Below are 17802 nucleotides of genomic sequence, written 5' to 3' on the forward strand. Positions count from 1 at the left end.
TGTGCAGATGAAGTTCAACCTAGAAGAAGTCTCTAGTTTCTAGAAGAAAGAGAAAACAAGGGGTGGACTGATTTGAGGGACTGGAGCTTTTGGAGTTACAAGACTTGCACAAAATGGGGTATGCTAGTTTTTGTATCAGAGTTTGAAGGAAGGATGGAACTTTCTAAATTTTAAATACTTTTAAGGATGTATTTTGTTCAATGTAATAATTAGAGGATGTACTTTAGGTATAGTTTACGGATGTTTTTGGTAAAAAGCTCCATACTTAAACAAAGAGTGGCCAAGATTTGTTTATGACCCAAAAATAAACAGCATCATATTTTAAGCTGTACAGTTCAAAATAGAGGAAATTTCATATTTCTGTTTCAACATGTTTACTGCAAAGGCAAGCGTCATCAAAATTGGTCGTTAATAATTATTCACCATTTGACAAAAAATGAAATAAATTGTATAGGCATATAGCGTTTCCTATATTTACTATTTACATGAATTTTCCAGAGTGAGATCTTTAATTTTTTATGGAGACTTGCATCTATTACTACAATGTTGGCAACATTTTCTAAGTCTCACAAAAGAAATGAAATAAAAACATACACACATCCTTTCTGGCTTTCCACAAATCCAATTTTGATTTGGTGAGTTTTAAAAATAACTCATCATTTAGAACGAATTTCCCTGTTTGTTTCTTCTACGATCATAAAGATATTGTTAAGTTTTCCAAATAAATTATAAAATAAAATTAGACTAATAATTATTAATACTTAAAGAACAAAGAATTACATGTCGAATTCGATACTCAATAAATGCAACAGAGCCTCCAGTATGTAGGGAAGAACCTTCTTCGTATTAGATGGCTTTTTGTTCTTTGAGTTGATTGCTGAAATTTATTTAAGATTATCGGAGTTCCAATATTGTATCAAACCATCCCAATGAATTTGACAAATTCACCTTGGTTTTTATCTTTTGTTTTCGAAAATTCTCTTTTTGCTTTTCCCAAATTGTCGCTCAATCTTTTACTACACACGGTCAAAAATCTTTCAGATGGAAACTTTATCTTCATTAGGAAAAATATATTTTCTGCAAGTTGAACAAAATATGCAGTTTAGTATTTGTTTATCAAGTTAAGATATACAATTCTAATAAAAAATTAACAACTGGTCATATTGCAATTTTAGTATAAATGTCCCAAAGTCATTGAACCATTGGTCTCGTATATGATTCGAAATTTTGCTCCAACAATGCCATGATCCAACAAAACTTTTCTTAAAGGAATTACATCCCAAACAGCTTCATAGGGTAAAATATACAATAAGATAATACAACATTTATGTGATGATTATTAGTTAAAATTTATTTAACTAAAAGTTGTATAACTTTATTTACTTATGTATCACCGTTCACTTTCAAAACTCTTATGCCACGAATAGTAGCTCGTCTTGCCTGTGAATTACTACTTGTATAAGATGTAAGTGTTGGTTGTTCAGTAGAAACATCTTGAACAGGAGTTGCTTGTTGAACACTAACATTCAGAGCAACAGGAGATTGCTTGTTGACCACCAACATTGAGAAGTATGAGTTGTTTGTTGAGCACCAACATCTTGAAATATATGTACAAGTTGTTGAAAACTACTCTAATAAGATGAGATAATACGTTGGTTTGAATCAACCTGTTAAGATATAGAGGTTGATGGTTCGCTAATATCCTCCTGAGAAGTATTTGGTAGCTATTGGTAACCTCTTCTCCCTTTGTTAGACATGCACGCACGACCTCCCCAACTATGTTTAATGGCTCTTCCCTTTGGCATATTTCCTCATCAATGTTGCATATGTTTTATCAACTCTTAGAGTATTATTCTTCTCTTCTTGTTATATTTTGATCAGACATTAAACGTAGTTGGAATGGTCGTGGGGGCGTATCTAACAAAGGGGGAAGAATTTCCCAACAACTACCGAATACTTCTCAGGAGGATATTAGCGACCCATGGAACGGTACATCTCAACAGGTTGATTCAAACCAACGTCTTGTCTCATCTCATGAGAGTAGTTTTCAACAGCTTGTACATATATCTCAAGATGTTAGTGCTCAACAAACAACTCCAGCTTCTCGAAATGCTGGTGGTCAACAAAAAACTCCTATTGCTCTAAATGTCAGTGGTCAATAAGAACTTTCCTTCGTCTCCGAATGTTAAGTGTTCAGCAAGCAACTCCTTCTTAAGATGTTTCTACTGAGTAACCAACACTTACATCTTATAAAAGTATTTATCCACAGGCAAGACGAAATATTGCTCGTGGGACAAGAGCTTTGAAAGTAAATGGTGATACGTAAGCAAATGAAATTATACAAGTTATGGTTAAATACATTTCATTTAATAATCATCCCATAAATATTGTACTAATCTTGTTGTGGATTTTGCTCCACATGAAGTTGATCGCAATTTAACATTAGCCTTTAAGAAAAGGTTAATTTGCTAGATCATGGCATTATTGGAGCAAAATTTCGGATCTTGTACGAGACTAATGGTTTAATGACTTTGAGGTACTTATACTTAATTGCAATATGACCAATTGTTCTTTTTTATTATATTTTTACGTCTTAATTTGATAAACAAATATCAAATTGCATGTTTTTGTTCTAATTGCAGAAATATATTCTTTTCCTAATGAAGATAAAGTTTTCATCTGAAAAACTTTTGACTGTGCAAACAGTGAAAGGTTGAGCGACAGTTTGGAAAAGCAAAAAAAAGAATTTTCAAAAAAAAAAAAAAAAAAAAAAAAAAAACCCTACCAAGGTAGGTCAGTCAAATTAATTGAAATGGTTTGATACAATAATGGAACTCCAATAATCTTGAGTAAGTTTCAACAATCAAGTCGAAGAACAGAAAGTCTATTATACATCCACATACAACTGACTCTAAAAGAACTCATGCTTCTTTATCTAACAAATAATGACAAAACACTATTGTTAGTACTTAATAATATATTAATTAGCTTGAGAGACCTTATGATATTCTTAGTTCACAAATTTAAAAAGATTTGACAACATCACTAGTAGGTTATCTAAGAAGGATTCAACATTACCATTTAATTAAAAGAAAAAAACGCTTCATTTTTGTAAAGAATTGAAAAAAAAATGATTAGATACAATGACATAAACAAACTGACATGTATTAGTATATGTTTCACAAATAAATGGCCACGAGAAAGTAAAAGTAATTACTATATTCTTTTTAGGCATCACAGTTGCTGCACAGTTCAATATTATATCACATGCTACAAACTGTGCTGCAAAATCTCGAACAAAATCATCTAAAAGCCCCTATAGAGAATGTCCTAAGAAAAAACATGCAAAATCATCTTTTGTACTATGAACTTAGTACAAAAGACTGGCAGTTTTGCAATGCAAAGGAATGAAAGGGATGATATTTTCCTCCCCTCACTAGATGAACCATTATTGGGTGGATGTTTATTTTAAGGTCCAACCAGTTGGGAACATTTTATTTATCGAAAATACTTCAAGTATAAAGTATTATCGAATCGAAAGTTTACACTATCATGAATGTGTACAACTTAAATCTAATATAAATAGAAAAAAGGACTTATATATTTGAAGGATTACCTTGTAGTGACGAACTCGGAAGAGTTGTGCCATTTGACTCTTTGAAGTTAAATGTTGCATCCACTAACTAGGGGTTCCATACATTTGTGAAGAGGTGAAGACTTATGTTGCTCCGACTCTTTAAAAGTGTCAGCAGGTGCGTGTTGGATTCTCCAAAAGTAATGCATTTTTTGGAAGATCTAGCACGACTACGACAACATTTTAAAGAGTCTGAACAACACAGGTAAAGACAAGTCCACATGGGTTCCACCTTCAGTCATTGTCATTAAATAAATGGGGTTCATAACTTGCCATTTTAATTGCTTCTCTGTTCTTTTCTTGTCTTAAATTTCAATCTACCCACTGCCAACCAAATGACTTTTAGTGATGTTTCTTCTGCTTCTACATAAAAGGGAGCCTTGTTATTACTTGTTACCCATACTCTCTCATCTTCACACTCCATTATATTCTCTCAACTCCCAAACATCAAATTATCCCAAAAAAATGCCAAACATTCTTCTCTAAGACACAATGGCTCAAATTTCACTAAATCACACACAAACATGTCGTGATTCACTTTAAACAGCTGGAATCAGCTACGAACTTCGTCTCTTATCTGTCGTTAAATTGCTCTTAGCTAACAGAAGTTTTTGTTAATACGCCGCTAATCCGCTAAATAGGATTAGCAGCGGATTTTGTTATTTAGCTACAGAATTTGTCCGTCTCTAATTCCAATTGTTTTAGTAGTGATTGGTGAAACTGGAATAAAAAGTTTTGGTGAGCATAAAGTTTGCAGACCATAAGAAATCGTTTGATTGTTATCTATTGTATTGTTACTTTATTTTACAACGTTTGTTTTGATTGTTACTTAAACTTTATTGTATCATATCATCAAAACTATTGTTATGTAACGAAGAAAAATCCCATTTTATGTAACGACCAATTTGGTGTGGTCGTGTCGTTACCTTTTTTTCTCTCCTTATTTTGACTTTGCGTATTATCTAACAAATCCTATTTAATTATTTACCTTACCCTTGTTTTATAGTAACTCTATCGCCTATCCTACTTTTCTCTATATTAAAGTAAGTTTATTCTTCATATTATTGATGTGTACCTGTCATTATGTAAGAAAACATACAATTTATCCAAACGTTATATTCATCAAAATAATATAGTAAAATACAATACAATACATTATGAAATTATGTGCAACAACCATCAAAAACATAGATAAAGATAAATTAAACACTCACAAGTCTTCTTGGTGCGAGGAAGGTAGTATTGATGAACGCACGACACTCGTCAATGAATTTCTTTTCTTTCTCGTTTGTGTTCTCAGTCATGTATGAATTATAAAGCACCTGTAAAATCTAACAGATACAAATGAGAGGCTATTTACTCAACAAGATCTCTTTGTACATCTGCATTAGATATATAGGAAAATGTTTTACCAGAAGTGTACAAGCAGCGGGTTATAGTGATGCCCGGAGACTTGTTGAGAATGTTTAAATTTAACTTGAATGATCATTGGAACGATAAATTGGTTCAGCAAAATTGAACTTAAGTACTTAATTATTAAAAATAAGGGCTGATTTTAATTGAGATTAGCTCTACTTTATCGCACGCTAAGCTGAATTTTTTTAAAAAGGTTTTTTGTTTCTAAATCCCGCTAAAAATTAGCTAAAACCATTTTTACTAGGGAATTTCCGAAGCTACGTATATTGGAGCTAGAGACAATTTCTAGCGAATTTCCTAGTTATGATCATGTGATTAATTTTTCGGATCTCCTTAAAAGTTTACATTTTTTTTGGATGAAACATCGATACTAAAATGAGAAATTTTAGTAACTACAACTTCTATGAGAGTATATTACATCGTCTACGACTATTATTTGATTTATGTTTTATACAATATACTAAGTGTTTTCATTTTACAAAAAATAATGAGTATCCAACTTTGTTCAGCCACCGAATGAATATGATAGTATCCCTAAAATTAAGGAAATCGCCTAACAATAAAATATTATCATATAATGCAAATCTAAGTTATCTCAGTTCTGTTAAGTGATGCATTTTTTATTTATTGATATGACTTGCATTTTTTATTTATCATAATCTAAGTTGCGCGGACTTTTCGTTTTTGATGCCGCACCCGTCTCGACACAGGATGGGTGTGGGTGCGGGTGCGGGTGCAGGTGCAGGTGCAGGTGCAGGATACGTCTCGGATACGGTCAACCAACTTCAGATTCTTTGACCAAAGTCCATGGACAAATTTGGGGGAGAATTTGAGATTTTGATTTCTCAAAATGAGAGATAAAACAGATTTAAGACATGAGAAATGACACGCCTTCAATATTATAGTCCTTTTGTCTCATATTCGTTACTTCATATTTCAGGTCAAATAGAGAAAAACAAGAATCCAAGGGGTCGTGTTCTTTACAGCTCTATTTTTTATAATTTTGAATTTTTTTATAATTTTGAATTTTCTTAGCCGAATTCCCCCACCCGTATCCATACCTGAATCCGCACCCCCGAATCTTAAAATTTAGATTTTGCCGAATCCAACACTCGGAACCGTATCTGTATCGGACAGCCGCACCCTTGTCCGAGCAACTTAGATCATAATTTATCAAATCATAAAAAATATTTAATCCAAGTGTTATCTATGGTTTATTTATTATTTATAGTACTTTCGTAAGAATTTTTTTTATACAAAGTACATGAATCTTTAGTCGCAACTTGCAAGGAAAAAATCCGTCTCATTTTAACCGTCGCATAAGCTCTTTTAATACTCAGAAAAATAATAAATACAATGTATCATTGACTAAGTTACCCTTATTTATTCTTGAGAATTTAGCATTATTAAGAAAAAGTAGTTCTTTAATTTAAGGATATAGTTGTAAATAATTACTAATTATTGTCTGGAATCCTAAAGCGACAATTATTTGGTGACAATTAATTTTTGCTAAAACGATTTTCAAAATGGGACGGGGGGATTAACATCTATTCGAGAGGTGAAATGTGTTTTGATGAATAAGGTCTGACCTGTTCACTCATTTTCTTCATTTCAAAAGACAAGAAGAGAAGTAAGGACTTAAATGAGGTCTAATCACCAAAAAACTCTTCAACTTCAAATTATGCCTGAAGATTGTGAACTCTTCAACTACAAATTATGCCTGAAGATTGTGTTTTATTATCATCTCAACAAGCTTATCAGATTTTGTTATATCTTTACTTTTTCTTTTCAACTTTTAGTTGTGCATTTAAATGAAACGTTGCCTTGAGGCAACAAAGTTGTGAAACAGTAACCCAATACTAGATTATTAATACAAAGTTCTATACTTATTAACATTGTTCTCTCTCATACGTGAAACCAAACGGCACCTTATGTGTGGAAGTAGATGCAACGTATTGCCTCGGGAGTGACAAGTTTTAAATTTTATTCTATAGTGACAAGTTATAATGTCTATTTTAAATTATATTTTTGTTCAAATTGTTTCACAATTGATCTGGTGGTTCTTTTATTTTAGGTAAACTGGGAAAATGACGTATGCGTTTTTAGTTTTTTGTTGGATTAATCATTGAAAAGATATTTCAATTTGTTTGGTTAATTGTCCAGGCAGCAGCTTATTTTGACCCAGTCTTGTCTTCTGTAACAAACAAATGTTTCATTAAACCAGAAATATTTCAAATTTCAACAATAAAATCATGAGGCAAATTGGAGAAAAATCAAAAGTAAGATACAAAGAAAGAACATAAAGAAATATGAGAATGACACTTTCAAATTCCCACCTAATCCCTCATTGATTAGACAAACAGCCAAAGTTCTTTTTTCTTCTTTGCCATTCTATTTTCTCGGTGTCGGCTAAATATGTCGTCGGGCTTGTTTCATTAAACCAGAACTATTTCAAATTTCAACAATAAAAATGGTGAGGCAAATTGGAGAAAAATCAAAAGTAAGATACAAAGAAAGAACATAAAGAAATATGAGAATGACACTTCCAAATTCCCACCTAATCCCTCATTGATTAGACACATAGCCAAAGTTCTTTTTTCTTCTTTGCCATTCTATTTTCTTGGTGTTGGCTAAATATGTCGTCTGGCTTTTCTAGATTATTGAAACACTATCACAACTTAAAAGTCGCCCATGCTTGCAAACTCCTTTCTTTGTGTTGGAATTGAGAACTTGAAATAGAGTGTCAATTTTGTTTCATAAAAAATCAATTTACCTAACTTGTTCAAAGTTTCATGGAGGAGTGACGGATATGTACATTTGACGCCCATACTTTTATGTAGTCAACGAATTTCTTTCAATTATTTTTTGTTAAATCCTTGAATAGTCATTAAGTTATAAAAATTACTCAGTAAAGTAACTTCTGTAATTTTTAGAGATCATGATAAAAAACACACCTCAAGTATCATTTTTTCTGTGAGATTTCTATTTGAACTATCAGTGTTTGCATTTCATATCTAAACTATCACAAACTATTTATCAAAACACACCTCGACTAGTATCTAATGGTGTGTAGTGTACTTTTTTTTTTGTGTGTGTATTTAAAAATGGTGTCAAATGGCACTCCACGCGAATAATTAAAGAATTAATTGGTAAAATTTTAAAAAAAAATTAAGAGATAATGGTCAAAAACACATCTGAAGTATTACTTTTTTGCGAGTTTCCAGCACCACTAGATACTAGTTGAGGTGTGTTTTGATAAATAGTTAGTGATAGTTCAAGTAGGAAATTCAAACACTTGATAGTTCAGGTGTGTTTTGACAAATAATTGGTGATAATTTAGTTAAGAAACACAAACATCTGATAGTTCAGGTTGGAAACTCACAAAAAACATAATACTTGGGATGTGTTTTTTACCATTATCTCAATCTTTTGAGACAACAAAATCATCCAAGTATGCACATATTTCCTAATGACATAAATCAAACAGGAACTCCACCAAATTTCTTAGTTTGCAATGACCAATTTTTCCCAATTGAAATCGAAGGAACACAACCTCATGGCCTTTTTTAAAAGGTCGAAGACAAGATTTTATATTAACTTCTGTGTTGATTCTAATTGACGTACATTCTGTATTATTATTCTTAGATGTTAGCTTAGATGCGTACAAGGGAAAACAAGTTCATTTGTTTAAGGACCATAAAGAAGCACATGGTCTTTAATTTGTAGCCGTTCTGATGTTGGCAAGTGAGACAATATTATCTACTTGAATGACTTTGTTATCTCAAAAAATACAATTATTTTTTTGGTAAAGAAAATAATACAATTATTACTTTACTGAGTAATTCTATTAACTTGGATAATCATCCACGGTAATGAACCGTGTGAAGATACTGTATGTGATCCATGAACTTTCGCTGAAATAAAAGCATCTAAGCTCCGTAGCTTTCTAAACTTTTCAAGGCAATTGAAACATCTGAACAACTAAAGGAAGAAAAATCAACACGATACAACGAGGCTAAAAACTGATTCTTGGATAAAAAAACGAGTAGATACATTGGGTTTAAGATGAAAAACAAACAAAAACATTGAAGATGACAATTGTGAAAGAAAGATTGTTGGATAAAAACTAAGTAGATGGATTGGGTGTTTGATGAAAACAAACACAAACATTGGTTGTACCGCTGTTAGGGACTGATTATTGGATAAAAACTAAGTAGAGCTGAAAGTATCAAAAGGAAGAAAAGTCACTTCTTTACTTTGGAACTTTTCTGCAATACTTGAATCAGTCAACTAACTCATTACTTAATTCTCCTCTGTTAAGAGTGATTCTTCTTACATCGCACTTACTACCTCATTTCCTCCTCAAAATAGCTGATAAGAAATATTCAATCCCCCTGGACTCATTCATAAACTAGATGTTCCTTTGAGACACATTATAGGAGTATAAAATACCTACAAACATTATAATCTCTCAACTTGCATAAAAGGTTTCCTCCTACATTCTCAGTAATTGCTATTACCAGCCTTTTCTGTTTCATATAGGGTCATCAAAAGTGCGGCCCACTTGGTGTTGGATCAGCTCGACAGGTCACTCAATAGCCTTTTACAGTGTTTTTTCCTTCAGTTTCCTTTCCCCATGGCATCGAGTTCAACATCCAAACTGCTATTCTGTATTCTTGCTTCACTTTTTCTTGTTTCGACTGGGCAAAACTGTTCAAACTACACTTTCACAGCCAATAGAACTTTCAGCTCTTGCAAAGAGCTTCCATATTTAGAAGCAAACCTACACTGGAACTACAATTCATCCAGCACAAAAGTTTCACTTGCATACAGAGCTAAACAAGATTCTAAGGGGTGGGTAGCATGGGCTGTCAACCCTACTAGACGAGGTATGGTTGGATCGCAAGCTCTAGTTGCTTTCCATAACTCAAATGGTAGCATGATAGCTTATACAACACAATTAACAAGTTACAATCCATCCATGCTGAAAGCAAATCTCACCTTTCAGGTTTCGTATGTATCGGCAGAATACTCGAACAATGAGATGACTATCTTTGCGACTATTGGGCCACTGGGCAATAGAACCACAGTAAATCATGTCTGGCAAACTGGAAGCTCAGTCTCAAGTAACATCCCTCAGATGCATCCATTATCATCCCCTCACCTTCGATCATTTGGCGAAATAGATTTTCAGACAGTTTGAAAACAACTGCCTGAGAAAAGATAGTCTCTTTTGTTTTTTAACTTATCAAATAAATAAATAAAAATCATCTTTAGCTTTTATCCAATATTTCCAGATCAGGTCTCCAAAACGTCTAGAATAAAACTTCCTAGCAAATTACTGTCAGAAATTTTCTCTATTTCCAGGCAAAAAGAGGTCATCTTTATAATCATCCGACTCTTCTTATGCTTTCTTTGTCATCTCTTAACTATTGTTTGTTTAAAAACGAGCCAGACACAAATTAGTGCACATTCTAACATTTGTTGGGTTTATTTATTCATATCAAGATGACCTTCCGGAGTAATATAACGAGGAAAAAAGAAGCAAGTCAGATCTAAAATTCCTTTAAACACCAGGATAATATTAATTAGTGAAAAATCAGTAGAAGAGTCTCAGCTTTGATTCAACAGTCTATGGATAAAACTAATCACCTTAATAATATACTCAACACACCCTCCAGGGAATTGTCTATCCGGGTAATATGACCGTATAACCATTAACTGATGGAGCTCATACACATTGACTCAGTCATCAGCATACACGTTGTGTCTTCGGGTGCTATGAATGTGTAACCATATTGCCAATTAATTGATGCAGCTCACAAATCTTTGACTCAGTCATTGGCAACTCTAAGGTCATCTGCACAACATACTTAGATTTAGATGTCAACAACTAAGTTGAATAAGCCAAAAGAACCAGAAGGGCAACTTAGCAAAAAGGAGGTTTCGATTATGCCTCCTTTTTTAACAACTTAACAAGTACTCCCTCCGTCCTAATTTATGTGAAAGTGTTTGACTGGTACGTAATTTAAGAAATAAAGATTTTTGAAACTTGTGGTCTAAAATAAGCTATAGATATTTGTGCTAGATATGATCTCATTAAGGGTAAAATGGATATTTTAAAGTTAAAATGTTACTCCCTCCGTCCCAATTTATGTGATATAGTTTGACTAGGCACGAAGTCTAAGAAAGAAAGGAAGATTTTTGAAACTTGTGGTCAAGTCATAGATATTTGTGTTTGTAAATCATTTCATTAAGGGTAAAAGGGAAAGTTTTAAGACAAATTATTTTAAAAAATATAGAAATGTATCATTCTTTTTGGGACAGACTAAAGAGGAAAGTGTATCACATAAATTGGGACAAAGGGAATACTAAATATAGAAAGGTGTCATTCTTTTTGGGACTGACTAAAAGGAAAGAGTGTCAAATTGGGACAGATGGAGTATAGATTTTTTTTTTTTTTTTTGGTGAAGTAAGGGTTGTCAGATGGAGTATAGATTTAAGGAAGCCCGAATTCCCATTCCAATTCAACTTGGACGCAACAGTTAATGATTTATATGAACAGAGATTTGAAGATTTCATCCAATGAACTGTCATTCTTAGCAGTCTTTACTCCATTGTGGCAGAGGGGAATGTCTCTAAATCAGCCAACAATTCATTATTGAGAAACAGAAAGAAAAAGAGAATTATCAGCTCACCTCGTTGAAGATTTCACTGTAAGAGGTCTCCGTGAAACCCTGCAAAAAAAGCATTTAAGTTTTCTTGTCAGCTCTGTAGATCCAAATTTATATGTAAAAAGATCACATTATGGACACTGTGTGCATGAGTCGGCGGTTATGGAGATACCAATTTTTTGAATAGACTCAGAGAGGCCTGATTTAGTTCTCCAATTTTGGCGCGGAAGGTATGTATCTTGAAGTTATCAACTGCAAATGTCATCATCATGAGAACAGATTCTTTGCCAAGCCCTTTGCCACGACTGTACTAGCAACAGCAACCATAAGAAATTGAAAATTAGTCAGAGAACAAAAAAATTGAAGGGACTTTGACAACATACAAATAAAAAACAAACTTGCGACGTGCAGAGAAGTATGAGAAACTATGTTCATGTACTCGGGTGAGGATCTAGAGGTCGAGTTCAGCAAAATCTAAATTTTAAGATTTGGGGGAATAAATCCAAGTATGGATACAGGTGCTGGGGTTCGGCTAAAAAGTTTCAAATTTTTAACACTAGAGCTATAAAGATATTCATTCTAAATTCTGAAAGATTCTGTGGAAAACTTACATGTAGGTTGTAAAATTCAATCTTTTTTCTGATAATTTATCAAGTTGTTGTAGACAGTAAGACACAGTCAGTAGCAGCTAAAGCTCTAGACATTCTCTCCAAGATGAACATATTCCTTTCTCCTACCATGTATTGTACACAACAAATTATCAAACTAAATATTAAAAGAATAATACAGTAGAACAAATATAATTAAAAGAAACTAACCTTTTATCCAAGAACAACAACGCCATCTCTCTTGAAATAAAGGATGTAAAAATGAAAGTGCGAACTAGAAATCTTAAAATTTAAGACATAAACAGAGACATTCAATGCAGCCACAACTTAGCTATTCATAATTAATTAATCACATGACTATCAAACAGGAATCAATATTTCAATACACAAAGTAGAAATTCAGGTTTTACCAAATACAATGAATATTTGTGCCCCACATGGCATATATTATATGCAACTTCGGACAATCAAGATCGGCAAGTAGTTTTTTCATGCCTCGACTCTCCCTCAATTCGTTCAGAAATCCTCAGTCTTTTCATGGCGATTATTGGGAACAGAAATGTGCCTAGGTTAAGAACAACGACAAAACTGCCTTGTGTCTGTATATGTAGGGATTGTTTATGCTTGAAAAGCCCATTCCGCTCTCTTTATCCCCCTTTTTTTGGGTTACAACTCAAGCCGAAGAAACTAATTCAATGGTCACCGCTAACCGCTTTGGTCCCAAATCAATGGAGTTGCTTTTTTTTTTTTTTAATAAACGTTGGTTACATTTCTTTATGTTATTTGTACCCATAACCATTGTCCAAAGTTGGATCTCATTTACGACATGTGGGACACAATGATTGAGAAAGTTAAGAAAATTATCTTTGAGCACGAGGAGAAGGATCTCATTTCCAGCCAATCAATTTTTTTGATATAATTCAGGATATTCTTGTGGCTAGGTGGAACAAAAGTAATACCCCTTTACATTGTATGGCACATTCATTTGTTCCAAAATACTATCATGAATCATGGTTCAAGGTGAAAATGAAATTCGAAGGCTAGCTCCTAATGAAGATGGAAAAATTTCACTGAATAGAGTCAACCGCTTCCAAAGATACTTTAAAGATTCAAATAAAATGACGCAAGTCCCTTTGGAGTATGGAGCATTTTGCAGCAGAAGTGGTTATTTTAGTGACCCTCGTGTGATTGTGGCTATGATGTATGAGGATCATGTTTCTTGGTGGGCAAATCATGGTGTCTGGGCTCCACTATTGCAAAACTTAGCTTACGGGTCGCTTAATCAACCGACTTCTTCCTCTTATTGTGAAAGGAATTGGAGCACTTATACTTTGATTCACAACATCAAGAGAAAAAAATAGCAACTTCAATAGCTGGAGATTGAAGTTTTTGTACGCTATAATCTACGATTGCCCTTTCGCAAGAAGGAAAAATATATAAGTAGACCGAGTAAGTATTGGGATTTGGGTATGTCTAGATTTTCTTTATTTGATATTCCTCAATTATTTATTTTGCATGATAACTCTTTTGTCTTTTCATGAAAACCTTCTAATATATCTGTTCATTTTAATTTGATGTTGCTTTAGGTGGAAATAGTTTTGATATTGATGAGACGGCTAATGGTTTAATTGAGCTATCAATAGATGAACCTCAATTAGGAGTTGTCTTTGGAGAAGAATTTGAAGATATTGAGGAAGAAACCGAGGAGTAACTACTTGACTATGCTTTATCAATTTTTGTTAATTAAGTTCAAATGTTCATAGTTTTGGTAAAGAGTGAATTTCTACTTTGTGCATTGAACTATTGATTTCCTGTTGGATAGTCATGTGATTGACTAATTATCAATAGCTAAATTGTGGCTGAATGGAATGTCTCTGACTATGTCTTAAATTTTTAGAATTCTAGTTTCACATTTTTACTTTATTTAGGTTATCTTAAATTTACATCTACTTTACAAGCTACATTCTTTTATTTCAAGAGTTATGCCATTGTTGTTCTGGGATAAAAGGTTAGTTTTCTTTCACTTTATATCTGATTCTTTTAATTATATTTGTTCTACTGTAATATGTTTTTAATATTTAGTTTGTGATTTTGTTGTGTACAATACATGGTAGGAGAGCGGAAGAAATATGTCCATCGTGGAGAATGTCTAGAACTTTAGCTGCTGCCTGCCAGTGCCTATGCCTAGCTGATGCCTCCAAGATGGACATATTTCTTCCACTCTCCTACCTAAAGTAGTCGGACTTGTTATCCAAAGTAGTTTAGGACTTTATTTCCTTGTTCTTTTGGGCTTAATTTCGTGACACCCTTGTGCTATAGATAGGGGTGCCATTTGTTCTTTTTACACATTATTATCAGTACATCTCTTCTTTACAGCTTTAAGTGTTGGCTACTTGCGATTTGTCTTGCAACCTTACAAGAACAATCTGTATGAGTTGACTACTTGCGATTAATTCTTTAAACTTGATATCATTGGTTCTTATTCGTCTAATTAAAGGGGGTAATTAGTGTTATATAATTATTGTCTCTAATTATTCAATTAGGGGTCTAAAACACTTTTGTTATATAAGTTCTTGAATTGAATATGCTAGTAATATAATTAGTTTTAATCCGCTATTTTTTGTTTACTAATCTCAATTAGGGCTCTTAGGTTTATTTTCGAAATTCTTGAACTTCTATTCTTAAATTTCTTCTATCTTTAATTTCTTGTCTTTAGATTATGTTTTAAGCTTCCGCAAATTATTTTTTAATTTCTTATTTCAAGTTCTTGAAACTAACTTGAGTTTTATTAGAAACGATGAACCAGAGATGCTCTAAAACAAAAAAGATAACAAGCCAAACAAATGAAGCGTCTGATGCACTTGAGAAGGCGTCAGCCGGAAAGTAAGAACTATTAGCCAGAGGTCCAGAAGCACTAGAATAGCATTCTAACTTCTTACATCCACTTCATACATCTTCTTTGCTCAAAAAGTCAAAGGAAAATTTCATGCAATCAATTTAGTAGTTCTCTCTCAATCAAGGATATAGGCTAGGGCAAATCCAATAGGCTAACTAACCATGTAATCTCATCCTAATCCTAACCAGTGAACTAACTTTTGGGAAACAAGTGATAATTGTCCCTCTCAATGAGGGACAAATTTTCTCTCAATAATCACAACTATAGATAGGAATCTAATATTGCAACAAGAAAAAGTTCTTTTAAGGTGGAGGAACAAATCAACTAGTCGCACAACATTGAGGGTCAATGCAGAAAATCGGAGATATAAAATCATGTGTACCTTTTCGGTTCAGCTATCATAATCTCAACTTCAGCCATTTGGGGATCATCCAAGTCATTCATGTATATGTTCACATCACCAACCATGGCTGTCAAAAATCAATATGGTTACAACTAAGAATCACATATCAATCCGGAAAAAACCAGGTTCCTGCACGCTCGAAATCATTTTTGGACAACCAATTGGAACCAACAGCAGTTTCCCTATATCTCAATTAACATGGTTAAAATTCTTTCAAAATTAAATTTCCCATATGGATATTGACTTGAACTCTGGTGCACGTACAAATCAACCCCCACTCTTTCCATTTGCAAAAATATTAATGCCCACTAAAAGTCTAACACCTGTGAAAGCCACCTTCTCAAAGGAAAATTTCAACTAGCTGCAGAAAATTCAGATCCTAATATAAAGAGCTTCCTACTTAGTATGCACATACAGAGTAAATTACCACATATTCCGTGCTGATCAAAGATCATAGGTAAAACCAAGGCAATATGAACGTTGAAATAAAGGGAGTGACTAAACCAGAGACAGTTGAAAATCAAAACAAGAAATGCTACCTTCAACATGAGGTTCTCCATGAATAAAGTTTCCAACAATTAGTTCCTTGTCCAACACGATGAAGGTCTGCTCTGCCAGTAAAATAGCATTTCCAATAACAATTTGTAAGAAACCATAAGACAAAAATAAAATCACAAACCATTAAATTTCCAGAACATCACTATCTAATTCTTCCTGTCCCAACCAAAAGCTGACATAAGCACATTTCGGGAACGACTTACGACTTAAATCTACCATTTGACTTAGAGTAAAATTTCTAAATCAACTTATAATTGGTCCTGACATTGCGCAATTTTTTCATAATTCAACAAAAAACAGCAATTCAGGTGCCTTAAAATTATTAGGAAAAAATTTCTTCTTCACTAACATAAAAGAAGGTCAGTATCTCTCAGCATTACATACATTCCAAAATATAAAAAGATCACGGTTTCTGTTTTTTTTTTTTTTTTTTTTTGAACAGGTAACAACTGATCACGGTTTCTATTTTAGAACCCAAAAAGAAAGCAACGAAACCTAGAAGGTGAAATTTCATTCAGGAGCCTCAATTGCTCTCTAAAACGCTAAAGATCAGCACTTCTATTTTATAGCTCAAACATAGAGTAACATATAAAGTGAAATTTGAAGCTGAAATGAGAAAGCATACTTAAGGGGTCTTGGGTCCAAGAAAGTTGCATATCATATTCTTGATCAAGGGTGAGGGGTTCAGAACCAGTAGCTTGAAGGAGAAGAGGATCTTGCATCCATTGATGGTACTTAGGGACATGCTCTCTCATGTAAGGTACAAGTATCACTTTCTCCCCTTCTACACTCACCTTCATCTCTCTCTCTCTCTCTGTAAGGAGTTGTCAGTGCACCAGCTTAAAGTTTAAGCGAGGCATTGCGCTAAGTTAGACAGTATCTGTCTCTCTCAATTTTGGGCCCGTTTTGTCCATGAGAATTTTTCACTTTTTCCCGAATTTTTTTTCCACTTTATTTAAAAATCAGTGTTTGATCATAAAAATTTTAAGTTATATTTAGAATTTGAAATACACCAAAATCTTATTTTCACTTTCGTTACTGTTAGAATATATGTCAATATATTCTGTTTAGGGTATATTTGCTATTTATGTACTTTGTATATTTAGCTCCTTAATTGTAGGTAATTAGGTCCTAGTTGATAGCCTTACCTTACGTAGCTTAGCTTGTATATATCACTGTTGATATGCTGGTGAATGGGCAAGGAAATAACTTCTTTCATGGTATCAGATTTCTAGGGAAAGATCTTCACTCTTCCGCACCCTAGCCGTTTCTCTTCCTGTTGCATTCTTTCATCTTCTTCTCTAAATTCTCCATCTCCATGGGTGACTCAAAGTCCTCTTTTCACCCTGCTCTTGCTGTTTCGAACATCAAAAATCTTGTTCCCATCACTCTTGAGATGGAGAACGTTCAATATGCGACATGGGCGGAGCTTTTCAAAATTCACGCAAGATCTCATAAGGTACTTGATCATATCATTCCTCCGGCTTCGGGCAAGGAGAAAACGCCTAAGACCGAGGAGGAGAAGGAACTGTAGTCGACTCTTGATGCTACAGTTCTTCAATGGATTTACACCACTATCTCTCATGATCTGTTACACACAATTCTTGAACCCG

At 33.5% G+C, this 17802-nt stretch overlaps 2 protein-coding genes across 2 annotated transcripts; one reads left to right on the forward strand and one right to left on the reverse strand.

Moving 5' to 3' along the window:
* The first annotated feature begins 9403 nt into the window (after positions 1-9403).
* On the forward strand, positions 9404-10401 carry LOC132640979 (cytochrome b561 and DOMON domain-containing protein At5g47530-like). The gene has a single exon (XM_060357811.1). The coding sequence runs from the start codon at positions 9687-9689 to the stop codon at positions 10251-10253; it is 567 nt and encodes a 188-aa protein (XP_060213794.1). The 5' UTR covers positions 9404-9686; the 3' UTR covers positions 10254-10401.
* A 210-nt stretch (positions 10402-10611) lies between these two features.
* Positions 10612-17044, reverse strand: LOC132640978 (GCN5-related N-acetyltransferase 9). Its single transcript, XM_060357810.1, has 6 exons — positions 16815-17044; positions 16171-16242; positions 15611-15698; positions 11897-12029; positions 11749-11787; positions 10612-10910 (listed from the first exon to the last, which is right to left on the reverse strand). The coding sequence occupies exons 1-6, from the start codon at positions 16987-16989 to the stop codon at positions 10830-10832; spliced, it is 588 nt and encodes a 195-aa protein (XP_060213793.1). The 5' UTR covers positions 16990-17044; the 3' UTR covers positions 10612-10829.
* Between the last annotated feature and the right edge of the window lie 758 nt (positions 17045-17802).

The sequence above is a fragment of the Lycium barbarum genome, chromosome 5 (assembly GCF_019175385.1).
Source record: "Lycium barbarum isolate Lr01 chromosome 5, ASM1917538v2, whole genome shotgun sequence".
In the NCBI taxonomy this organism is placed as follows: domain Eukaryota; kingdom Viridiplantae; phylum Streptophyta; class Magnoliopsida; order Solanales; family Solanaceae; genus Lycium; species Lycium barbarum.

Excerpts from the sequence above, each read along its gene's own strand:
- LOC132640979 (XM_060357811.1), top strand. The coding sequence starts at position 9,687 with ATGGCATCGAGTTCAACATCCAAACTGCTATTCTGTATTCTTGCTTCA.
- LOC132640978 (XM_060357810.1), bottom strand. The coding sequence starts at position 16,989 with ATGAAGGTGAGTGTAGAAGGGGAGAAAGTGATACTTGTACCTTACATG. Across the intron at positions 12,030-15,610 it reads ATGATAGCTGAACCGAAAAG|TCGTGGCAAAGGGCTTGGCA; the intron begins GTACACATGATT and ends TTGCTAGTACAG. Across the intron at positions 11,788-11,896 it reads TGAGTCTATTCAAAAAATTG|GGTTTCACGGAGACCTCTTA; the intron begins GTATCTCCATAA and ends CTTTTTTTGCAG.